The sequence below is a fragment of the Maylandia zebra genome, linkage group LG8 (genome assembly GCF_041146795.1).
Source record: "Maylandia zebra isolate NMK-2024a linkage group LG8, Mzebra_GT3a, whole genome shotgun sequence".
NCBI lineage: Eukaryota > Metazoa > Chordata > Actinopteri > Cichliformes > Cichlidae > Maylandia > Maylandia zebra.
This window is the reverse complement of record NC_135174.1, coordinates 28,485,438-28,506,271: the sequence shown is the minus strand read 5'-3', so window position 1 is coordinate 28,506,271 and position 20,834 is coordinate 28,485,438. Positions and strand designations below refer to the sequence as shown.

The 20,834-nt window shown below is 41.2% G+C and overlaps 1 protein-coding gene, 1 long non-coding RNA gene and 3 other non-coding genes across 5 annotated transcripts; 3 read left to right on the top strand and 2 right to left on the bottom strand.

Moving 5' to 3' along the window:
* Positions 1-68: 68 nt before the first annotated feature.
* Positions 69-140, top strand: trnaq-cug (transfer RNA glutamine (anticodon CUG)). Its single transcript has one exon. It is a non-coding gene; the product is annotated as a tRNA-Gln (tRNA).
* A 474-nt stretch (positions 141-614) lies between these two features.
* trnav-cac (transfer RNA valine (anticodon CAC)) lies at positions 615-688 on the bottom strand. Its single transcript has one exon. It is a non-coding gene; the product is annotated as a tRNA-Val (tRNA).
* Positions 689-1,305: 617 nt separating this feature from the next.
* On the bottom strand, positions 1,306-1,379 carry trnav-aac (transfer RNA valine (anticodon AAC)). Its single transcript has one exon. It is a non-coding gene; the product is annotated as a tRNA-Val (tRNA).
* Positions 1,380-2,377: 998 nt separating this feature from the next.
* LOC143419912 (uncharacterized) lies at positions 2,378-6,620 on the top strand. Its single transcript, XR_013099936.1, has 2 exons — positions 2,378-2,690; positions 4,773-6,620. It is a non-coding gene; the product is annotated as an uncharacterized LOC143419912 (long non-coding RNA).
* Positions 6,621-14,280: 7,660 nt separating this feature from the next.
* On the top strand, positions 14,281-17,466 carry LOC101487215 (uncharacterized). Its single transcript, XM_076887875.1, has 3 exons — positions 14,281-14,628; positions 15,429-15,501; positions 15,959-17,466. Exons 1-3 carry the CDS (start codon positions 14,281-14,283, stop codon positions 17,332-17,334), a joined length of 1,797 nt encoding a protein of 598 aa, XP_076743990.1. The 3' UTR covers positions 17,335-17,466.
* The last annotated feature ends 3,368 nt before the right edge of the window (positions 17,467-20,834 follow it).

Sequence of the window (20,834 nt, the reverse complement as noted above, 5' to 3'; positions counted from 1 at the left end):
CCCATCGGTTTACCAGGAACTACACTTTTATGCCTGTTTGACACAGATCTTTTGTGTGCTTCAGGCAGGGTTCCATGGTGTAATGGTTAGCACTCTGGACTCTGAATCCAGCGATCTGAGTTCAAGTCTCAGTGGAACCTCATTTGGCTTTCTAGCACTTTGCTCCACAGGTACATTAGCATTAGCACACGCTAGCATAAGAATCTAGTCAGTTGAAGAGCAAGTTAGTGGCCCAGTCAGTTCCACTCCTCTTGTGTTGGCTGATCTCATCTGCACATGGTCTTCATGCTGCACCAAACCTCGCTCATGCTCTTCTGCTGCACTTTCCACTTCAGCTTCCTGCTGTATCGTTCATTAGCCACCTTGACTCAAGTCAACTTTTCCTCTTGCACTCTTCCCACTTCCAATCCCTTTGCCACCTCTGAAGGCCCCGATCTTCTTCTTGACAAGCTCTTTGATGTCCTTTGTTTGGCTAGCACACAACCTACAGAAGACAAAACCAAGAGACTTAATTCTCAATAGGGATGCAAGTAAAACAGAGAAAATGCTGGACAAGCAGAGTTGTCTAAAGAGTGAATATCAATTCCCTTGTAACCAAAGAAGGAAAAGACCCATGTTTCACGCCCGGTTTCGGACCGGGGACCTTTCGCGTGTGAGGCGAACGTGATAACCACTACACTACGGAAACCCCGAAAGACAGCTTGTTTGGCTTTCCAATGTGTCTCACTGAGTAATCTCGCACTCTGACAAATTTGGTGACATGTTCCTATCATGGCCTTGAAGTAAAAGGAGCCATGGAGAAGAGACAGACGCACTCTAGCAAGGAGTCTGAACTGTAGTCTCCATGTTAGGCTCACTTAAACTTTGGACATTTAGGAGTTCACTAAAGCAAGCACAGCTCAACATATGCTGCCCTAAGAACCCCAGAACCTCTGGCAGCAGAACTGTTGCCTAAAGCGCCCATTTGTTTCATTGCCTTGGGCATTGGCTGAAAATAGGCCCAAGTCCTGTGCAGGCCACCTAGAGCCAGTCATTTCCAAGAGCTTAGTCTGTGCCTCCATCTTCAGGAAATATAGCGACTGGAGATTTGTTGATTTGTGTGAAGTCTGTGGAGTTTGCAGAAATTTGGGCCATAGACAACTCTTTAGCAAGACGAGCATCCAAAGGTTACAGATGTCAGAGACCTGAACCAGATTTGAGTACTTTCTCTTGTCTGTGTCCCAAACAGCAGTAGAACCCCACAAGTTCAAGCAGTGCCTGCAGTCAGACACTTTTATATCAGGACGCATAAGCAAAGAAGAAGCATGTTTCCGCCCGGTTTCGAACCGGGGGACCTTTCGCGTGTAAGGCGAACGTGATAACCACTACACTACGGAAACGACGCTTCCTGTGTTAGTATGCTCCCTCAACAAAGCTGCTGTTTTGAGTTTCATTCCTCTCCATATATGAATCCTGCATTTCGGTCCTATTTCCTGCCTGCCTCACAGCGAGAAGGTCAGTTTATCAGATGCATGAAGCTGCTTGAAGAATTTACAAACCGCCAGTTTTTAAGCAGTTTTATATCCTTAATGACACATCACAGCCTGCTTGTGTGTCTACAGTCCCTGTGTGTTCTTTTTGTTAATTTAAAGTAATGTTAATTTAAAGTAATGCTTAATTAAGTAGCTATCCCCTTTAGGGTTAAACATGTTTGTTTTTTCCTTGCTAATAACTGTTTGTTATCAGTGATTTTTAATTTGCTTATTTTCAGTATTTTTTGTCAGTATGTATGTTCGTAATAAAAATTGTATTCTTATCAACTTATCAACTACTTTCTTACCCTTCATTGATATTTCTCCACTTAATTAGACTATTTCCAAAATGATTCAACAATGAGAGATTGTATAGAAACACTGAAAATGATGTCTTAAGATACAAAAACAAATTAACTCGGAGGATCCATCCTAGGATAGGTGTTAGCAGAGGATACGACAGAATCTTTTTACTTTTGCCCTATTGGATAGTAATAGTGAAGACACGTAACAAAGGGCTGCAGAACAGACCTGAACCCGGGCCAGCCGCTCTCAGCCATATGGCATATCGTCGGCTACTCAGATCTCTTATCTTGAGCTATATTTAAGCATTTCAAATTATTTCCACCTACAAGATTAAACATCATTAATCCATAACTTTGATTATAATGTTTATTATTCTGTATAATGAGTATGATTGCTTCACGTACTTTAATTATATTTGCCTAAATCTTTAGTACTCTTAATCTATTTCAGTAAGATTGCGGCTTTTACTTAAGTTAAAGTTTAGAGAGAAAAAAGGAGGCTTGAATGTGTAGGAACCTTCGTTTTCTTGTACTGAGTTTCAGGGGGGAACAAAACAAAGATCGGACTCACTGGCATGTAGCTTATGGAGACGATGCCCATCCCTCGGTATGTTTTTTGCGAACCGTGTTGTGTTCTGTGAATTTTGAGGAGCCACAAGCTGACAAATGGAGGATCTCAGCGTTTAATAAACTCACTGGAGCGCGAATCTGAGCCGCCAATGAAGCTAAAACACGAAGATACGGAAGTAAATGTGGAGGGGCTGCCGCAGGAAGGCAGGGTGAACATCGGTGTTACCTTCCCCAGGTGGAAAGCACTGAAGAGGGACAAATGTTTCCAGACTGACGCTGAACTTGCGTGTTTTCTGCTGGACAGGTAACCTCTGCTACCTATGGGGGAAATATCTTAACCCCGTTGGGATACAGATTGTACGTACGATGCTCCAAAAGTTTAAACTCAGACTTGGGGTGTAACAGGTGTAAATGCGTCATGCTGCTTTTCTCGACCGCGGTAAAGTGAGCCGTCATTTGTGAGCCGCGGTCAAGCCAGCCGCCTCGTATCCGCCGCATAAATTTCCTTGCGCTTTTACACCAGTCTTTACGGTAGCGCCTTTTCGCTTTATATCCTGATTGAAAGCCTAGACTCGCGCACACGTGCGCGCGCGCGAACAGTCGCACGCACATGCGCGCACACAAATTACAATGAAACAGCCCGATACAGTCAATACAATTATGGAAATGTCAGAAATTCATGAAAAATCATCCTGAGTAGTTGAGGTCCAACTTTCAACAGATTCCTTCTCTGGGACACCTACTGTACCTGTGTGCCAAGTTTCATCCAGATTTACTGTAGAATTCCTCAGAAATTAAAGGGTACTTATATTCAATTCAATACAGTCAATACAATAGAATTATGTCAATTTTCAAAAATTCATTAAAAATCATCCTGAGTAGTTGAGGTCCAACTTTCAACACATCCCTCCTCTGGGACACCTACTGTACCTGTGTGCCAAGTTTCATCCAGATTTACTGTAGAATTCCTCAGAAATTAAAGGGTACTTGTATCCACTGCAGTCAGCCAATACAATATAATTATGTCATTTCTCAAAAATTCATGAAAAATCATCCTGAGTAGTTGAGGTCCAACTTTCAACAGATTCCTTCTCTGGGACACCTACTGTACCTGTGTGCCAGGTTTCAGCCAGATTTACTGTAAAATTCCTCAGAAATTAAAGGAAACTTATTTTCAACGCAATCAGCCAATACAATAGAATTATGTCAATTTTCAAAAATTCATTAAAAATCATCCTGAGTAGATGAGGTACAACAATCAACACATCCCTCCTCTGGGACACCTACTGTACCTGTGTGCCAAGTTTCAGCCAGATTTACTGTAATATTCTTCAGAAATTGCAGGGAACTTATGTTCAGTTCAAGAAAGGCTGAAAGACGACCACCACTGAACAAGACACAGAAGCTGAAACGTCAAGACTGGGCCAAGAAATATCTCAAGACTGGTTTTTCTAAGGTTTTATGGACTGATGAAATGAGAGTGAGTCTTGATGGGCCAGATGGATGGGCCCGTGGCTGGATTGGTAAAGGGCAGAGAGCTCCAGTCCGACTCAGACGCCAGCAAGGTGGAGGTGGAGTACTGGTTTGGGCTGGTATCATCAAAGATGAGCTTGTGGGGCCTTTTCGGGTTGAGGATGGAGTCAAGCTCAACTCCCAGTCCTACTGCCAGTTTCTGGAAGACACCTTCTTCAAGCAGTGGTACAGGAAGAAGTCTGCATCCTTCAAGAAAAACATGATTTTCATGCAGGACAATGCTCCATCACACGCGTCCAAGTACTCCACAGCGTGGCTGGCAAGAAAGGGTATAAAAGAAGACAAACTAATGACATGGCCACCTTGTTCACCTGATCTGAACCCCATTGAGAACCTGTGGTCCATCATAAAATGTGAGATTTAAAGGAGGGAAAACAGTACACCTCTCTGAACAGTGTCTGGGAGGCTGTGGTTGCTGCTGCACGCAATGTTGATGGTGAACAGATCAAAACACTGACAGAATCCATGGATGGCAGGCTTTTGAGTGTCCTTGCAAAGAAAGGTGGCTATATTGGGCACTGATTTGTTTTTGTTTTGTTTTTGAATGTCAGAAATGTATATTTGTGAATGTGGAGATGTTATATTGGTTTCACTGGTAAAAATAAATAATTGAAATGGGTATATATTTGTTTTTTGTTAAGTTGCCTAATAATTATGCACAGTAATAGTCACCTGCACACACAGATATCCCCCTAAAATAACTAAAACTAAAAACAAACTAAAAACTACTTCCAAAAACATTCAGCTTTGATATTAATGAGTTTTTTGGGTTCATTGAGAACATGGTTGTTGTTCAATAATAAAATTATTCCTCAAAAATACAACTTGCCTAATAATTCTGCACTCCCTGTAGGTCTGTTGACAGAGCTCTGTACAGGTCTGCTCGAGCTGACCTGAAAAGGGGTCCCACCTGTCCAGCAACAACACATGGCATGGAATAATAGACATCATAAACCACAGAGGCAGAACTGTGAAAACAGAAAACCTGAGTGTGCAGCTAGCAGAGGAAATAAACAGCTTCTTCGCCCGCTTTGAAACACCACAACAGCAGCATTCATCTGCCTCAGCCCTGCTCCCATCCTCATCCTCACCTGGTTCCTGCACCGCTCCATTCACTGTAACGGAGCACGATGTCAGATGTGTGTTCCTAGCAGTGAACCCCAGGAAGGCGGCCGGTCCAGACGGAATACGTGGTAAAGTGCTAAGACCATGTGCCCACCAGCTCACCCTCATCTCCACCAGAATCTTCAACCTCTCACTGGATGAAGCAGCCATCCCATCCTGTCTAAAATCAGCCACAATCATCCCAGTACCAAAGAAGTCTCCCATCACCAGCCTGAACTATTATTGCCCTGTGGCCCTCACACCGGTAATCATGAAATGCTTTGAGAGACTAGTCCTTCAGCACACCAAGAATTACCTCCCCCCAGAATTCGACCCCCACCAGTTTGCATACCGTGCAAACAGATTCACAGAAGATGCCATCACCCTCCACTCGGTGCTGAGTCACCTAGAACAGCGGCAGAGCTACGCCAGAATGCTCTTTGTGGACTACAGCTCACCCTTCCACCACTCGCCCATTGAGAGCCTACTAACTTACTGCATCACAGTATGGTACGGCAGCTGCACTAAGGTGGATAGAGCCACCCTCCCAGCATGTTTGCAATGAGTAGGAGATGCTCTGTATCTCACTGTACAACTGTATAGTGACAAAGGTATTGGGTTCTTTTCTAAAAAATTGCTATAAACAGAGGAACCCAAACTGATGAAAAGTGGCGAATATTTTTTTTCAAATGACTATTTTTAGTGGATGTTTGATATGGAGGCAGAATGACAGAATGTTAAAAGAAGTTACTTTTAGTCATTCTAAGCTGGGCATTGCGTTCTCTGGCTGTTCAAAGCCATGGAACTTTAGACTTTCCAAGCAAATAATGATGGCCATACTGATGTTCTTTTCAGTACATTTTACTTTATGTTCATTTTCATTTTTATGATGTTTCTATTTTTACATAATTCCTCCCACATAGCAAAATTGGTATGGCCTGGATCTGTCCCACACAATGTGCTTACACATGGCCTGCGTACCGCAAAGAATGACGGCCCTATGGTGGCCCAGATCTGGTTTACCAGAGGTGGCCCACACATGAGCCAGCACAAGGCCAGTTGCAGACACACTGCTGGCCCTGTGCTGGCCCAGAACAGTTTCAGCTCTGGCCCCAGATGTCAGCCTAATGTGTACCTTAGCCATGTAAGCCATGTAATAACAACATGTGCTGGAAGATAATAGTGCAAAAGTAACATGACGAAACTCTGTTCAGACAGTGAATGGACTGATTCTTATACAGCACTTTTTTACTCACCCATATTACTCAAAGTGCTCTATACAACATGTCACATTCACCCAATCAGGCCAAATGTGGCATGCCATCACATAAACAGTGCCATCTTACCATGCCAGAAGTCATCCAGCAGTGCCGGCTTGACACCAGATCCAGGCAAGACCCGTCTGCTATGTGGGATGACTTGTTCTTTTGGCGTTTTAGTTGTGGATTATGTTTGGGCTGTCTCTCTTGCCCTTTCAGTATTGTTTTCTTGTGCTTCTAAGTGTCCCTTTGTTTCTTTTTAGGTTATGTAGTATGGGTTAGAGATATTTTGTATGTTGTTTTTGTTTAATAAATCCGCCTTTTGGATTATTCCCTGATGTGCCTGAGTTCTGTTATTTAGTGTCACTTTGAAAGGACACACATCCAGCATTGACATATAATTGTTCTTTCAATTTTTGATAAACATTACAGTGAATTGAGATGTAACTTGGCCCAGAGGTACGGTAGGACGCCCAGAGTAAGAAAGTGTTGAAAGTTGGACCTCAACTATTATGGATGATTTTTAATGAATTTTTGAAATTTCCATAATTGTAGTGTATTGGCTGTATTGAATTGCATATAAATGTCCTTTAATTTCTGAGTAATTTTACAGTGAATCTGGCTGAAACTTGGCACACAGGTACAGTAGGTGTCCCAGAGGAGGGATGTGTTGAAAGTTGGACCTCAACTACTCAGGATGATTTTTAATGAATTTCTGAAAATTGACATAATTCTATTGTATTGGCTGACTGCAGTGGATACAAGTACCCTTTAATTTCTGAGGAATTCTACAGTAAATCTGGATGAAACTTGGCACACAGGTACAGTAGGTGTCCCAGAGAAGGAATCTGTATTTTAAAAAAGAGTGGACTTCATATTTGAACTATAATGACACTCCCGAAACATCAGCTTCTGTTCTATGGGAAGCAGGGAAAGCTGTGATGAGAGGTAAAATAATTTCTTTCTCATCACATAAAAAGAAAAAAGAAAACAAAAATATTCAGGAATTAGAAAAAAACATCAAATCACTAGAAGAAGCCTACGCGTCCCACCAAGATCAGGAAACATTGAACAAAATACGCAAAACAAAACTAGAATTAAATGAGATAATTGATAAAAAAAAACAAAATTCTTAGTACAAAGACTACGCCTACAAAATTATGAACATGGTAATAAATCCGGTCAATTTCTAGCAAACCAGCTAAAAATAAATAAAGAAAAAACAACTATATGTGCTGTTCAAGATTCATCTGGGAACACAATATATGATCCGATACAAATAAACAACATTTTCAGGGATTTCTATAAAACGTTGTATTCACCACAAATAAACCCATCTAAAAAAGAAATTGATCAGTTTTTGGACAACATAACTCTTCCAAAATTATTGGACACTCAAGCAATGGCACTGGATTCACCACTGACACCAGGTGAACTCCAGGAAGCCCTGATAAGTATGCACAATAATAAGGCTCCAGGTCCAGATGGCTTTCCTGCAGAATTCTACAAAGAATTCTGGTCGATTCTAGCACCAGTTTTCTACAGAACGTTGTTGGAAATTAAAGAAAAGGGCAGACTTCCATCAAATATGAATTCTGCAAACATTAATCTCCTGCTAAAACCAGGCAAAGACCCTGTATATCCCTCAAGCTATCGTCCAATATCCCTTATAAATGTAGACCTTAAAATAATCTGCAAAGCTCTCTCAAAGAGACTGGAGAAAATAACCCCCCTCTTAATTCATCCTGACCAAACTGGTTTCATAAAAGGTAGGCACTCATCAACAAATACACGTAGATTACTTAATTTGATAGACTACTCATACAGTAAAAACCTAGAAACTACAATATTCTCTTTAGACGCAGAAAAAGCATTTGACAGAGTTAACTGGAAATTTCTATTTGCAACTTTACACAAATTTGGTTTTGGATCCTCTTTCATAAACTGGTTAAAAATATTATATAATTCCCCAACAGCTTGTGTTAGAACAAATGACCAGACATCCTCCAGCTTCTGTCTCTTGAGGGGCACCAGGCAGGGATGCCCACTCTCCCCTTCACTATTTGCAATTTTTATTGAACCACTAGCAGCAGCAATTAGACAGAATTCAGTAATTAAGGGCATAAAATGCAAGAATGTGGAACATAAAATCAGCCTTTATGCGGATGATGTGTTACTCTTTCTCCAAAATTCACAAACCAATATCTCTGGGGTGATTGAATTGATAAACTCTTTTGCAAGAATATCAGATTACTCAATTAACTGGTCAAAATCTACAGTCCTACCGATTAATTGCTCCTTCCATAATTCCTCTTCTACACCACTGCAATCGGGAAATATAAAATATTTAGGTATTAATGTTTCTCCCAAGCTTGCAGATCTAACTAAATTAAACCATATCCCACTTTTAAAGAAGGTAGAAGATGATCTGGCTAGATGGAAATGTCTACCCATATCACTCATGGGAAGGGTTGCCGCTATAAAAATGATGGTCTTACCAAAAATAAATTATTTATTCTCAATGATCCCAACTAAACCGCCACAAGATTGGTTCAGATCTCTAGATTCATGTATGTCCAAATTCCTTTGGAAAAATAAACCCCCACGTATAAGCTTAAAAACACTACAAAAGACCAAGGATAAAGGAGGACTAGAACTGCCTAACTTTCAGCACTACTTCTTAGCCAACAGGCTTCAGTTTATCTCAGGATGGCTAAAACACACCCTCTTAGATGAACCTTGGCTAGATGTAGAACAAGCACTCTGCAATAATCTAGAGATCCCAGACCTACCATTTATCAGCTCAAACATCCAACGACATGAATGCTTTAAAAGCATCAACATCAGCTCTTCTCTGACAGCATGGTGGGAGTTTCTAAAATTGACGGTGTCTTCATTAATCCCATGCAAACGTACACCTATCTGAAACAACCCTGACATATTACAAAACAATAATATGATAAACTTTTCAGATTGGAGTGATAAAGGAATCAAATATTTAGAACATATACTAGAAGGAACATAATTTATTTCATTTGACGGACTAGTTACACAATATGGGATCAACAAGAAAAGATTTTTAGAATATCAACAAATTAAATCCATAGTAAAAAAGAAATTTAAACCGGGTCAAGTTGAACTACAAACACCACCAAGTGTGGTTCAATTTCTTACTCTTAAACCCCCCAAATTACTATCCAAAATATACAGAATGCTTTCTAAAACAGATGAATCAATATCACTTCCTATTGCAAAGTGGGAAGCGGATTTATCAGTTAACTTAGACCTAAACTTCTGGTCTCAGATTTGCTTAAAAACCTTTCATCTAATTAGAAATCCCAGTCTTCCGAGATCAGACGAGGTCGGGTGTGCTCAGGGTGGTATGGCCGTACAATGAGCGGGTGGAGGGAGGTTCGGAGTCTTCTCTCACCCCCGTTCTCTGCGACCTGCTGGAGCAGGGGGGCTAGGACTAGGAGGAGGAGTTGGTCGTCCGACTGCGGTCTGGAGTGTGGAGCCTTCCTGCTGCTGCGGAGTCGGGGCGGTCTGCCTCCCCCCACCGCAGGGAAAAAGGAAACACCACCTGGGTCTGGGTGCAGTTCCCCCCTCCAGGGGCGGGGGCACCTAGACCCGGTTTGTAGAGTACGCTTGGGGAGTGTGATCGTGTGTACAACGTCTCTTTATGTCTGTCTCCACGTTGGTTGAGTGTGGAGTAAGTGCATATGAGAGCATGAGGGTGGGAATGGATGTTTGTATCTGTGTGTGCCTGTATGTCTGTGTCTATATGTCAGGTTGGGTGTCAGGCGCCACCTCTCTGGGGACATCTCAGGCCCTCCAAGGTTTGGAGGCCTATCTCCCCCTACCACCACTTCCCCTGCCAGTGGCGGACCCCCTCAGACATCGGTGCGTTGGTGGTTCTTTGTGTCCGGGGATGGGCGTCCAGGTACACACCGGCTCACTCCTTTGCGGCCGCTTATCGGGGCCTGGAGCCTGGGGCTCGCTCAGGCCACTTCGGAGGTGGGGTGCCCCCGGCCTCTCGGCCTGGGACTCGGTCACTCAGGCGCAGCTGGCTGCCGGCGGAGCTCACGGGCGCGTCACTGCAACTCCCCCTGGCTTCTGCTCCGCGGCTGCTGAGTGAGCCCTCATCTGGGACTCTCCTCAGCTCTTTCTGGGACAGTGGCGCAGCTGCCCCTCTGTTGGTCTTCCTTGGTCTCTTGTGTTCTGGGGGCCTCTGGATGTCTGGAGTTTTGATCTCCTCCACACCTGCTTCACGCCCTGGAGGACGGGGCTGTGGCCCCCCCACACCCTCTAGCAGATTATTACATGAAGGAACCTTTTAAAAAAACAAAAAACAAGCGCGTCCATGCTCACAGGTGTACACACGGGTGATCACACCCACAAACTACACCCTTTTTGGCTCCTACCTCAAAGCACACTGTGTTCTGTTGATCTTATGTGCTGCACAATAATGTTTAACATTTAGTATTTACTGTCATATTCCCATATATCATTGTGATGTTGTTTATTCTATTACTCTTGTTCTCTTCTGCTTGCTTTCTTTTTTCTTTCTCAGCAGGTGATCCAGGTGATTGATCTATGCATTTTTTTTTCTCTGCCCGTTCTGTTGGTTTTTGTCTTTTGCCCTTCTCCCCCGTCCCTCTTCTCAGCTGTTTCTCTTTCCCTCTTTCTTTCTCCCCTTCTTTCCCCCAGTCAAGTCTGTCCCGTATTCAGTAAGTGAAAATAAAATAAATAATAAAAGGTGAATCAAATGGACCATTACGGCAAGGCTGGGATGGTCAGTTTGGTAAAGTAAATCCGTTGGGCATCTTTCTTTGCCTTTTCATCTGATGGCAAAAGAGCCAAACGGGACAGGCCAAAAAAAAAAAAAAAAAAAATTACAAAAAGTATAGATTTTACAATTATTGACTGCTGTCTTGTAACCACCTTGATAAAACAGAATGATTGCCTCATTAATGATTGAAAATTGTTCCTCTAAAGAGTGAAACAGTTAACAATTCTGCATATTTGCCACAGACCTTACTAATGTTATATCTCTTTGCTGATAGAGTCTGTTTTTCAGTGAATGGCTGTAGTTTGTTTTGTTTTTTTCCAACAGCCTTCCCTACGCAAAGATTCCACTCCTCTAACGTGTCTTGGAAACTTCAAACCATTCGCCTCGGGAGGATGAATTCATGTGAACTGATTAATGTTAAAAAATAAATAAATAATAAAAGAAAAAAAAAAAAAAAATGATGATTTTTAATGAATTTTTGAAAATTGACATAATTCTATTGTATTGATGGTATTGAATTGAATATAAGTTTCCTTTAATTTCTGAGGAATTCTACAGTAAATCTGGATGAAACTTGGCACACAGGTACAGTAGGTGTCCCAGAGGAGGGATCTGTTGAAAGTTGGACCTCAACTACTCAAGATGATTTTTAATGAATTTTTGAAAATTGACATAATTCTATTGTATTGGCTGATTGCGTTGAATATACGTTTCCTTTAATTTCTGAGGAATTCTACAGTAAATCTGGATGAAACTTGGCACACAGGTACAGTAGGTGTCCCAGAGAAGGAATCTGTTGAAAGTTGGACCTCAACTACTCAGGATGATTTTTCATGAATTTTTGAAAATTGACATAATTATATTGTATTGGCTGACTGCAGTGGATACAAGTACCCTTTAATTTCTGAGGAATTCTACAGTAAATCTGGCTGAAACCTGGCACACAGGTACAGTAGGTGTTCCGGAGGAGGAATGTGTTGAAAGTTGGACCTCAACTACTCAGGATGACTTTTAATGAATTTCTGACATTTCCATAATTGTATTGACTGTATCGGGCTGTTTCATTGTAATTTGTGTGCGCGCATGTGCGTGCGACTGTTCGCGCGCGCGCACGTGTGCGCGGGTATAGGCTTTCAATCGGCACATAAAGCGTAAAGGCGCTACCGTAAAGACTGGTGTAAAAGCGCAAGGAAATTTATGCGGCGGATACGAGGCGGCTGGCTTGACCGCGGCTCACAAATGACGGCTCACTTTACCGCGGTTTTTCTCGGGTATATGTATCAGTGTGAGGTGAAGTGACTCTGGTATAAAGGGCAGATTGGAGCCAGTTTTTAACTCTGAAGATTTTGTGCTCAGCCTGTTCAGCATCAGCTGCGACAATAACTTTCATATGAAGGACTGATTGGGGCCAGTTTTCAGCTCAGGAGGTTTATAGACAAACATGTTGGGAGTCCAAAAGCAGCATAATTTCATTTAGCAGGAAAGTAGGGTTTAAGTGTTTTGGGTTCTTGTTCATAACTAAAAGCAAAGTGGAGTGGGAGAAAGATAGGTAGATGCCTTAACCCAGACCTTCCCAAAGTGTGTGTGGGGGGGGGGGGGGATGCAGAGCCATGGCAGGGATGCATGCATCGCAGTATGAAAGGGGGGGGGACAAAACGCTTGCACACTGCTAGCACGGGGCGCCTACAGGAATGCAAAGCAAGAGATGAAGCTGAATATGTTTCCAAAACAACTTCATTCTAAGCCAAAGACTAGAAAATATGGTTAAGCAAATCTTCCCTTTGGTTTCACCTGCACAAGTGCCGAGGTAGGTCTCCCTGCAGAATTGGTTTTCCCTTTGTCAGGAGCAGCTCTGGGCTCTTCAAATCACGGACAAACAGTATCCCACATTCTTGATTTTTATTTCACAAACACTTGTTGTAATGGCTAACTACTGGTGACATTTTGGAGATGACAGTTCTTTATACAGTAAAGTTACAGCGGGATACAAATAATATCAGACTGATCCTGCCACGATTTGTTCCCCCGGTTCAAATCACGGACAAACAGTATCCTACAGCTGTTTATGTTTTTAAACCCATTTTGCACAGAGAGGCATTTTTTAAAAATGTATTGATAGCAATGTTGAATATTATTACACAGGAAAAAAACAACTACAGTAAAATAATCACACCGTGATGCCTCTGTCTTTGTAAATGGAGGGACAGTAACTGCGTGTGTATGTAAGCATGTAAAACCTGCAGATAGTCAGATTAACAGTATTTTGTCTCTATCTGCCTTTCTGCGATTCAACTCATGTAAACAATAACGTGGCGCACAGCGTGACGTGAAAAAGGCACATACCTTTGATGTTGTGTGACAAACTCTGTATTCCTCCTCCACACGTAAACGCAAAAAAGGAGTTTTAAAAAATCTCCGTTTTCATGATTCACGCCGTTTACGTGTGGACGAAACAGCTGCGTTTTCAAAAGTACCCGTGTAGGCGTGGACATAGCGTAAAAGAGTTAGTAGTTTATTTTCTTACTACCTGTAGTTTATTGCACATTACTTGTATTTGCTTAATTGTTTACTGCATTTCGTTGCCCTGTACCTGTGCATGTGCAATGACAATAAAGTTGAATTCTATTCTATTCTAATTCTATTCTACTAAATGTTTGAGGTGTGAAATAAACCGCAGTGGAGCAAAATATGGGCGTGTGTGGTTGGAGGATGTGTTTGTGCGTGCGTGTGCATGCGCGCGTGCACTCACGCGGGGGGGGCGAACATTTTTCTTGTAAAACAAAGGGGGCCTAGCAAAAAAAGTTTGGGAACCACTGCACTAATAACTTTTTTTCTGTCTTCTTCTCCTTTAGGAAAAAAAAAAAAGCTTTTCCAAAAACACATTCAGAGTCATGCAAAAAAAAAAAAAAGCAATTTCCCCAAAAGATGTTTCATGTTGTATTTTACTGACACAGTCCTGAAGTGACAAAGCACAGATTTCTATATGTGTGGACTTTCCTTCATATCAGACACAAAACTGATGCTGTACATTCACAGTGTGTGTCTTTTTATCTGTCCGTGATTGTTATTTATTCTTGTTTTTTGCACACATGAGTCCACTGTTCCTTTTAGTATAAATCATAATTAAAATAAATGGTATGTGACTTTAAGACATATCCTGTTGTTTTTCTTTATTCAGCTATGAGAGAAGTGCCACACCATCGTCTGCTATGAATGGAAAATTTTCAGATCTTCAGCAGCTGTTGCCAGTTAAAGAAGAGGTTCGCTGGAGTCCCAGTCTGGACCAGCAGGACACAGACCTTCATCACAAAAATGAGGTACGTGAGGGAGAACAGTTTGATGGCCTGGTTGAAGCTGATATCACCAGGTTTCCAATTAGTCCTGTGAAGAGTGAAGATGATGATGAGAAACCTGACTCCTTGCAGCTTCATCAAAGGCCTCTGACCAGCTGCTCAGATAAACAAATGAAAGCAGAAACTGATGGAGAGGACTGTGGAGGACCAGGATCAGCCACTGACCCAAACCCACAACAGAGTCCTGATTCTCTTGAGATGGAAGTCAGCTTTGGTGATAAATTGCATAAACCTGAAATTGAAGACAGTTATGATGGTAGAAAGAAGAGCAGGACACTTGAGTCAGGCAAAAATGAAGATCTGGAATTTAACAGTGCCAACACATCCTTCAACTGCTCTGACTGTGGTAAACATTTCCTTTATAGGCAAACTCTTCAGAGACATGTGACAAGTCATTTGGGAAAAAGGACAAATAAAAAATGTTTTAAAATGAAGCAAAATCCACATTCACAGATGGCGGGCCACAAAGAAGAGAGACTGTTTGATTGTGATGTCTGTGGACATAAATTTAAGAGAGAAGCAAATCTTACAACACACATTAGAGTTCACACAGGTGAGAAACCATTTAGCTGTAACGTTTGTGAAAAAAAATTTAGACATCAGTATAATCTCTATAGACATTTGAAAATCCACACTGGAAAGAAATCATTTAGTTGTGCTGTTTGTAATAAAACATTTTCACAACGGTGGGACCTGAAAAGACACAAGATTGTCCACACAGGAGAGAAACCCTTTAACTGTAGTATGTGTGGCAAAAAATTTACACAGAGGAATCATTTTAAGAGACATATTAGGGTCCACACTGGGGAGAGACTGGTTGGTTGTGATGTCTGTGGTAAAAGATTTAACTGTAAGAGAAACCTAAAGACACACATGAAAGTTCACACAGGAGCAAAACCATACAGCTGTGATATTTGCAATAAAAGATTTTCACAACCAGGAATTTTGAAAAGACACAGGAGCATCCACACAGGAGTTAAGAGCCTTCGACCAGATGAACCAAGACGTCTTGGTTTGATGGCACTCGTGACACAATCAGCTGCTTCAGAACTGGTGCAGACACAAGTCTTGAACAGAGTAGGTAAGTGAAGCACATTCAATTGCATTTGTTGTAGCGTATTAACATATAACTCGTATGGGCTATCAAAACACATTATTTTCACAATAGTGTATAGCAGGTAATTGTGCTTTCTTCCAAAGCATTAGGGATTTTCTGATAGTGGGGATTTACTCCAAAAATACACTGTCTGCAGCTGCATGACATTCTGGCTCTGACACGGCCAGGATGATGCTTCTCGTTCCAACAGATGTGTTTCACAAATATCCCAGAACTGACACACTGTTCCATTTGCTTAAAATAGACTTCTTTTTTTTTTCTAACTGAAGCCATGTCAAGCTGTACAGATCAGTTGGGGAGGACAGGCAAATAGCCAGATGAGTGACAGGGAGAATGCAGTAAATATTGAAAATAAAACAACCGACACATGCTAAATACTCCAGTCTATGGACATTTGTGTTTCTGGGTTCCCTGCAGATGGTCAGCAGACGTTCCTGATTAAAGAGGAGTTTCCCTTGAGCCCCTTTGTGGACCAGCAGGACTCAGACCTCTACCAGATAAAGGCAGAACAGAAGGAACTCTTCACCTGTCGTGAGGGAGAGTACTTTAATGGGCTGCAGGAAACTGATATTACCAGGTTTCCAGTCACTGCAATTCGAGTGAAAAGTGAAGATGATGAAGAGAAACCTTACTGCTCGCAACTTAATCAAGACAACAATGATTCCGAGCCTCCAAGCAGCTGCTCAGACAAACAAATAAAGTCAGAAACTGATGGAGGGCACTGTGGAGAGCCAGACCCTGACAAAAACCAGTCTGGTCATTTAAAACAAAATACTGATGGAAAAGTTTCTGACTCTTGTGAAACTGAAGTCAGTATTGATGATGATGATGATGATGATGATGATGATGATGATTGGCAGGAGCCTTTGACAGACTCTGGACCAGAAACTGAAGTCAGTAGCAATGGTGGGAAGGACAGCAAGGCTCTTGATTCAGGTTTAAAGTGTAAACGGTCTCTTCAGAAACATGTTATCAGTAGTTCAGGGAGAAGGTCTTCATGCTGTTTAGCTAATAAGAAATGCTTAAAAGTGAACCGAACTGATTTAGAAGGAATCCAAACAGAAGATAAACCATTTGGCTGTGATACTTGTGGACAAAGATTTAATCAAAACGCACATCTAAAGACCCACATGAGAATCCACACAGGAGAGAAACCATTCCGCTGTAACATTTGTGAAAAAATATTTAGACATCAATACAACCTTAACAGACACATGAGAGTCCACACGGGAGATAAACCATTTAGCTGTGATGTTTGTGGACAAAAATTTAACCGTAACACAAATCTCAAGACGCATATGCGGATTCACACGGGGGAGAAACCATTTGGTTGTGGTCTTTGCAGTAAAAGATTTTCACAGCCTGGGGATCTGAAAAGACATATGAGTGTCCACACAGGTGAGAAACCATTCAAATGTAGCATTTGTAGTAAAAGATTTACGCAGAGGATTCATTACAAAACTCACATGAGCGTTCACACAGGAGAAAGACCATTTGGTTGTGACTTGTGTGGCAAAACATTTAACAGAGAAGGAAATCTGAAAATCCACAAAAGAGTCCACACAGGGGAGAAACCTTTTGGTTGTGATATTTGTGGACAAAAATTTAACCAAAGCACAAATCTGAAGACACACATGAGAGTCCACTCTGGAGAAAAACCTTTCCACTGTAGCATTTGTGGAGAAAGATTCACGCGAGAGGGAAGTCTGAGGAGACACATGAGACGCCAGGGAATGAACCATTTGATTGTGGTGAAAAGTTTACATGACAGTAATCATAATGTAATTAAATGAATATTTTTTTAATATATGTTGACAAAACATATATAATGCAATGGTGGTTTTTCAGTATTTCTAATTATGTTATTTATTATAAATCTGTAAATTATATAATACTAAACAATAAAACTGGGGGGAGAACTGGTCTGACAGTGCTTCCTTTTTTGTGGTTTCTACATTTCAAAAAAATGATTCATGTGTGCTGCTTGCAGGTTCTTGGACTTATGGCACTTCAAATTAATTTTAGTGTTAAAAAGGAAATGGAAGAAAGACTGGGACCTTTTCGTCATTGTTGCATGACAGAAATGCTTTCAGCAATTAAAATTTTATGATTTATCACACAAAGTAACCAGGTAAAGGTGCCGTTAGAAGGGTACGTTCTTTTTGCCAGAAACCTTTCCTGCAGCTTCCTTCAGTGCTAACATGTTATAGATTCAGTTGACTTTATATTCATATATTTTCAGTTTTCTAGGTTCAAGTTCCTAACCCTAAACCACAGGGGGAAGTTTGTTGGCTACAGAATCAGTTAGGTTTAGGAAAAAAAATAATGATTTGGGCTCAAATAAATTTTAGGGCTTTTTTGTGTCTGAAATTCTAAAAAGGCATTTTCTTTTTCAAATGTGTTTTGAGTGGCCAAATAGGCTAACAGATTTTGAATAGAGCCTCTGTAGTACTCTTCATAACATTTCAGCTGCTGCTCTACAAAAATAATTTTTACATTTCTAAGTAAAATTAAAAAGACTACAGTGAATAAAGTCTCTGATGTATCCACAGGTCAGCCTGTGTGAAAAGACAGGGCTTATGTAAGTTAAAGCACTGATTATTGAACAGTCTGTGCTTTTGCGACTATAGTTTTAGAACAGACAACAGGCATCTACATCAGTTCATATGATTCAGCCCTAAATATATGCTTTATCAAAAAGGAAGTTTGGAGACTAATCTTAAAAATAGAGATGGATATTGGTTCCAAAGAGGAGGGGCCTGAAAACTGAAGGCTCTGCCTCCCATTCTACATTTAAATACTTTTAAATGGTGTGAGTGTGAAGTACTCTAATAGGGTGATATGGTACTATAAGAAAATGAGATGGGGCCTGATTATTTGAGACCTTGTATGTGAGAAGCAGAATTTTGAATTCTGGATGTAACAGGGAGCCAATACAGGAGAAATCTGCTCTCTCTTTCTAGTCCCTGTCAGGACTCTTGCTGCAGCATTTTGGATTAACTGAAGGCTTTTCAGGGAGTTTTTAGGACATCCTGATAATAATGATTTACAGTAGTCCAGCCTAGAAGTAATAAATCCATGAACTAGTTTTTCAGTATCACTCAAACACAGGATATTTTTAATTTTAGAGATATTGCACAAATTGAACAAAGCAGTCTTACATATTTTTGTAATATGTGCATTGAAGGACATGTCCTGGTGAACAATGACTCCAAGGTTCCTCACAGCGTTACTGGAGGCCAAGGTAATGCCATCCAGAGTAAGAATCTGGTTAGATACCATATTTCTAAGATTTTCAGGGCCGAGTACAATAACCTCAGTTTGATCTGAATTTAAAAGCAGAAAGTTAGCGGCCATCCAGGTCTTTATGTCTTTAAGACATTCCTGCAGTTTAATTAATTGCTGTGTGTTATCTGGCTTCATGAATAGATACATTTGGGTGCTATTCCTTCTGATGATACTGCCTAAGTCAGGGGTCTCGAACTCCAGTCCTCGAGGGCCGGTGTCGTGAAGGCGACTGTTGTTGTGATTTGGCGCTGTATGAACAATAGATGCACTAGAGGGGAAACAGCGGCACTGCCTCCAAAGCTGGAATGTTTTTACAGGGGGAAGTCATTCTTGTTTTTTTCCTCTACATCTTTTCTGACTGTCTTGAAACTTTTTCATGTGTCCCTGTTGCAACACACCTGAATACAATTAGTAAGACTCTATAGAACTTGACTGAATGCTGAGGTTGCTATTCAGCCATTTGATTCATGTTACAGCAGCTCATGAGTGAATGAACACGGTGCAATAAAAGTACTTTTAGAAAGAAATTTTTCCAAACACTTAAATTTACTTGTGTAGGGTTAGGGGTTGCCACTTCAGCATGCAGTCAAGTTCGTGAGTAAATCGCTTTGGCTGAGATTATAGTTTTAGTCATAGTTTTCACACAGCTGAGTAAACATGAAACAGAAAACTGATAAAACAGAAGTGTGAAATGGTAGAGGATTTACTCCAATGTCCTGCTATATATTAGCAAGCGAGGAGCAGATGGCTGAGTTTATTAAACTCCACCGAGACAGCTGGTGATGCAATTCTGAAGGCTAGACCATCCCATTTCACATCCTCGCCCTTCCAGCCTTCTCAGTCTTTGAAGGACCCGGCCCGTGTAGAGCACAAAGGCTGCGTCCTCCGAAGGATGCAGCCTAGTTTTTGGGACACAGCTACAGTGTACTTTCAAGAACAATTTCCCATCAAAAATTGCAATTTTCTGTATTATTCGCCTCCTTATTACACACTACTCTACCGTTGTTTACAGCGCAGTCAGCCACTGTTTTTTTGTTTTGTTTTGCCTCCAAAAATGACCTCAGACAAGAAAGCCTCATTTCTGCTCTTCAGTACTGAAGAAATTGAAACTTTTTAATTGTGCCAAATTGCAAAACGCTTAGCTGTGTCTCTAATGAAACTGCTGTAACTTTTCTCTGTTTCACTTCAGCAGCATCAGGTAATGATCCTATGTTGATTCATTGTAGCTTGCCATCACCAGTGTGTGAATGTGTGCGTGAATGGGTGGAGGACTGGATGTGTGAAGCGCTTCAGGGTCCTTAGGGACTAGTAAAGCGCTGTACAAATGCAGGCCATTTGCCATTCAGGGTTTTCTTCAGTTTTTGTTCTACTGTAGAATATTTTTAAGGATATCTCACTTATCTGCTATAAAAAGCCAGGCCAGGAAAATCTCCTTCATGTTTTTCTGTTTTATTACTTTGACACAAAGGCATCTGCTGTGATGCTCACACCCAGGGGCAATTCTAGGATCAGAGCTTTGGGGGTGCTGAGCACCCAGAAAGCTGCCCATCCAGGCAAGGTAAACTTTACTTGTCACAATGAGACTTCTTCCCTGTCTCTATCAGTCCCTGCATCCTTAAATGTCTCCAGTTGTCCCGAGTTCCCTCTGACTGTCTCCTTGGTGCATTTAAACCCCTGTTCCTCCCTGTCCTCATCGTCTGTTGTCTTCAGCTCCATTATCAGTCGGAATTTTACCCTCTCTGTGCAAGTCTGCAAATTTCTTTATTAAATCATATGATTCTTAAATTCACCAAGCCTCTCTGTACCTGGGTCCTCGTCACAAAACATGACATCACTGTTTTGTACATTTTAACACAATTTAATCCCCACATTTGTGAAAGAAAAGCAAAACCCTTTTTTGAAAAGTCTGTAACAAAACCATCAAATCTGATAAAGGTTATTTAAATGCTGCTAAAGACTACTACTGCCAAAGAAGAATGGATTGGAATTTAAAAAAAAAGAAAAC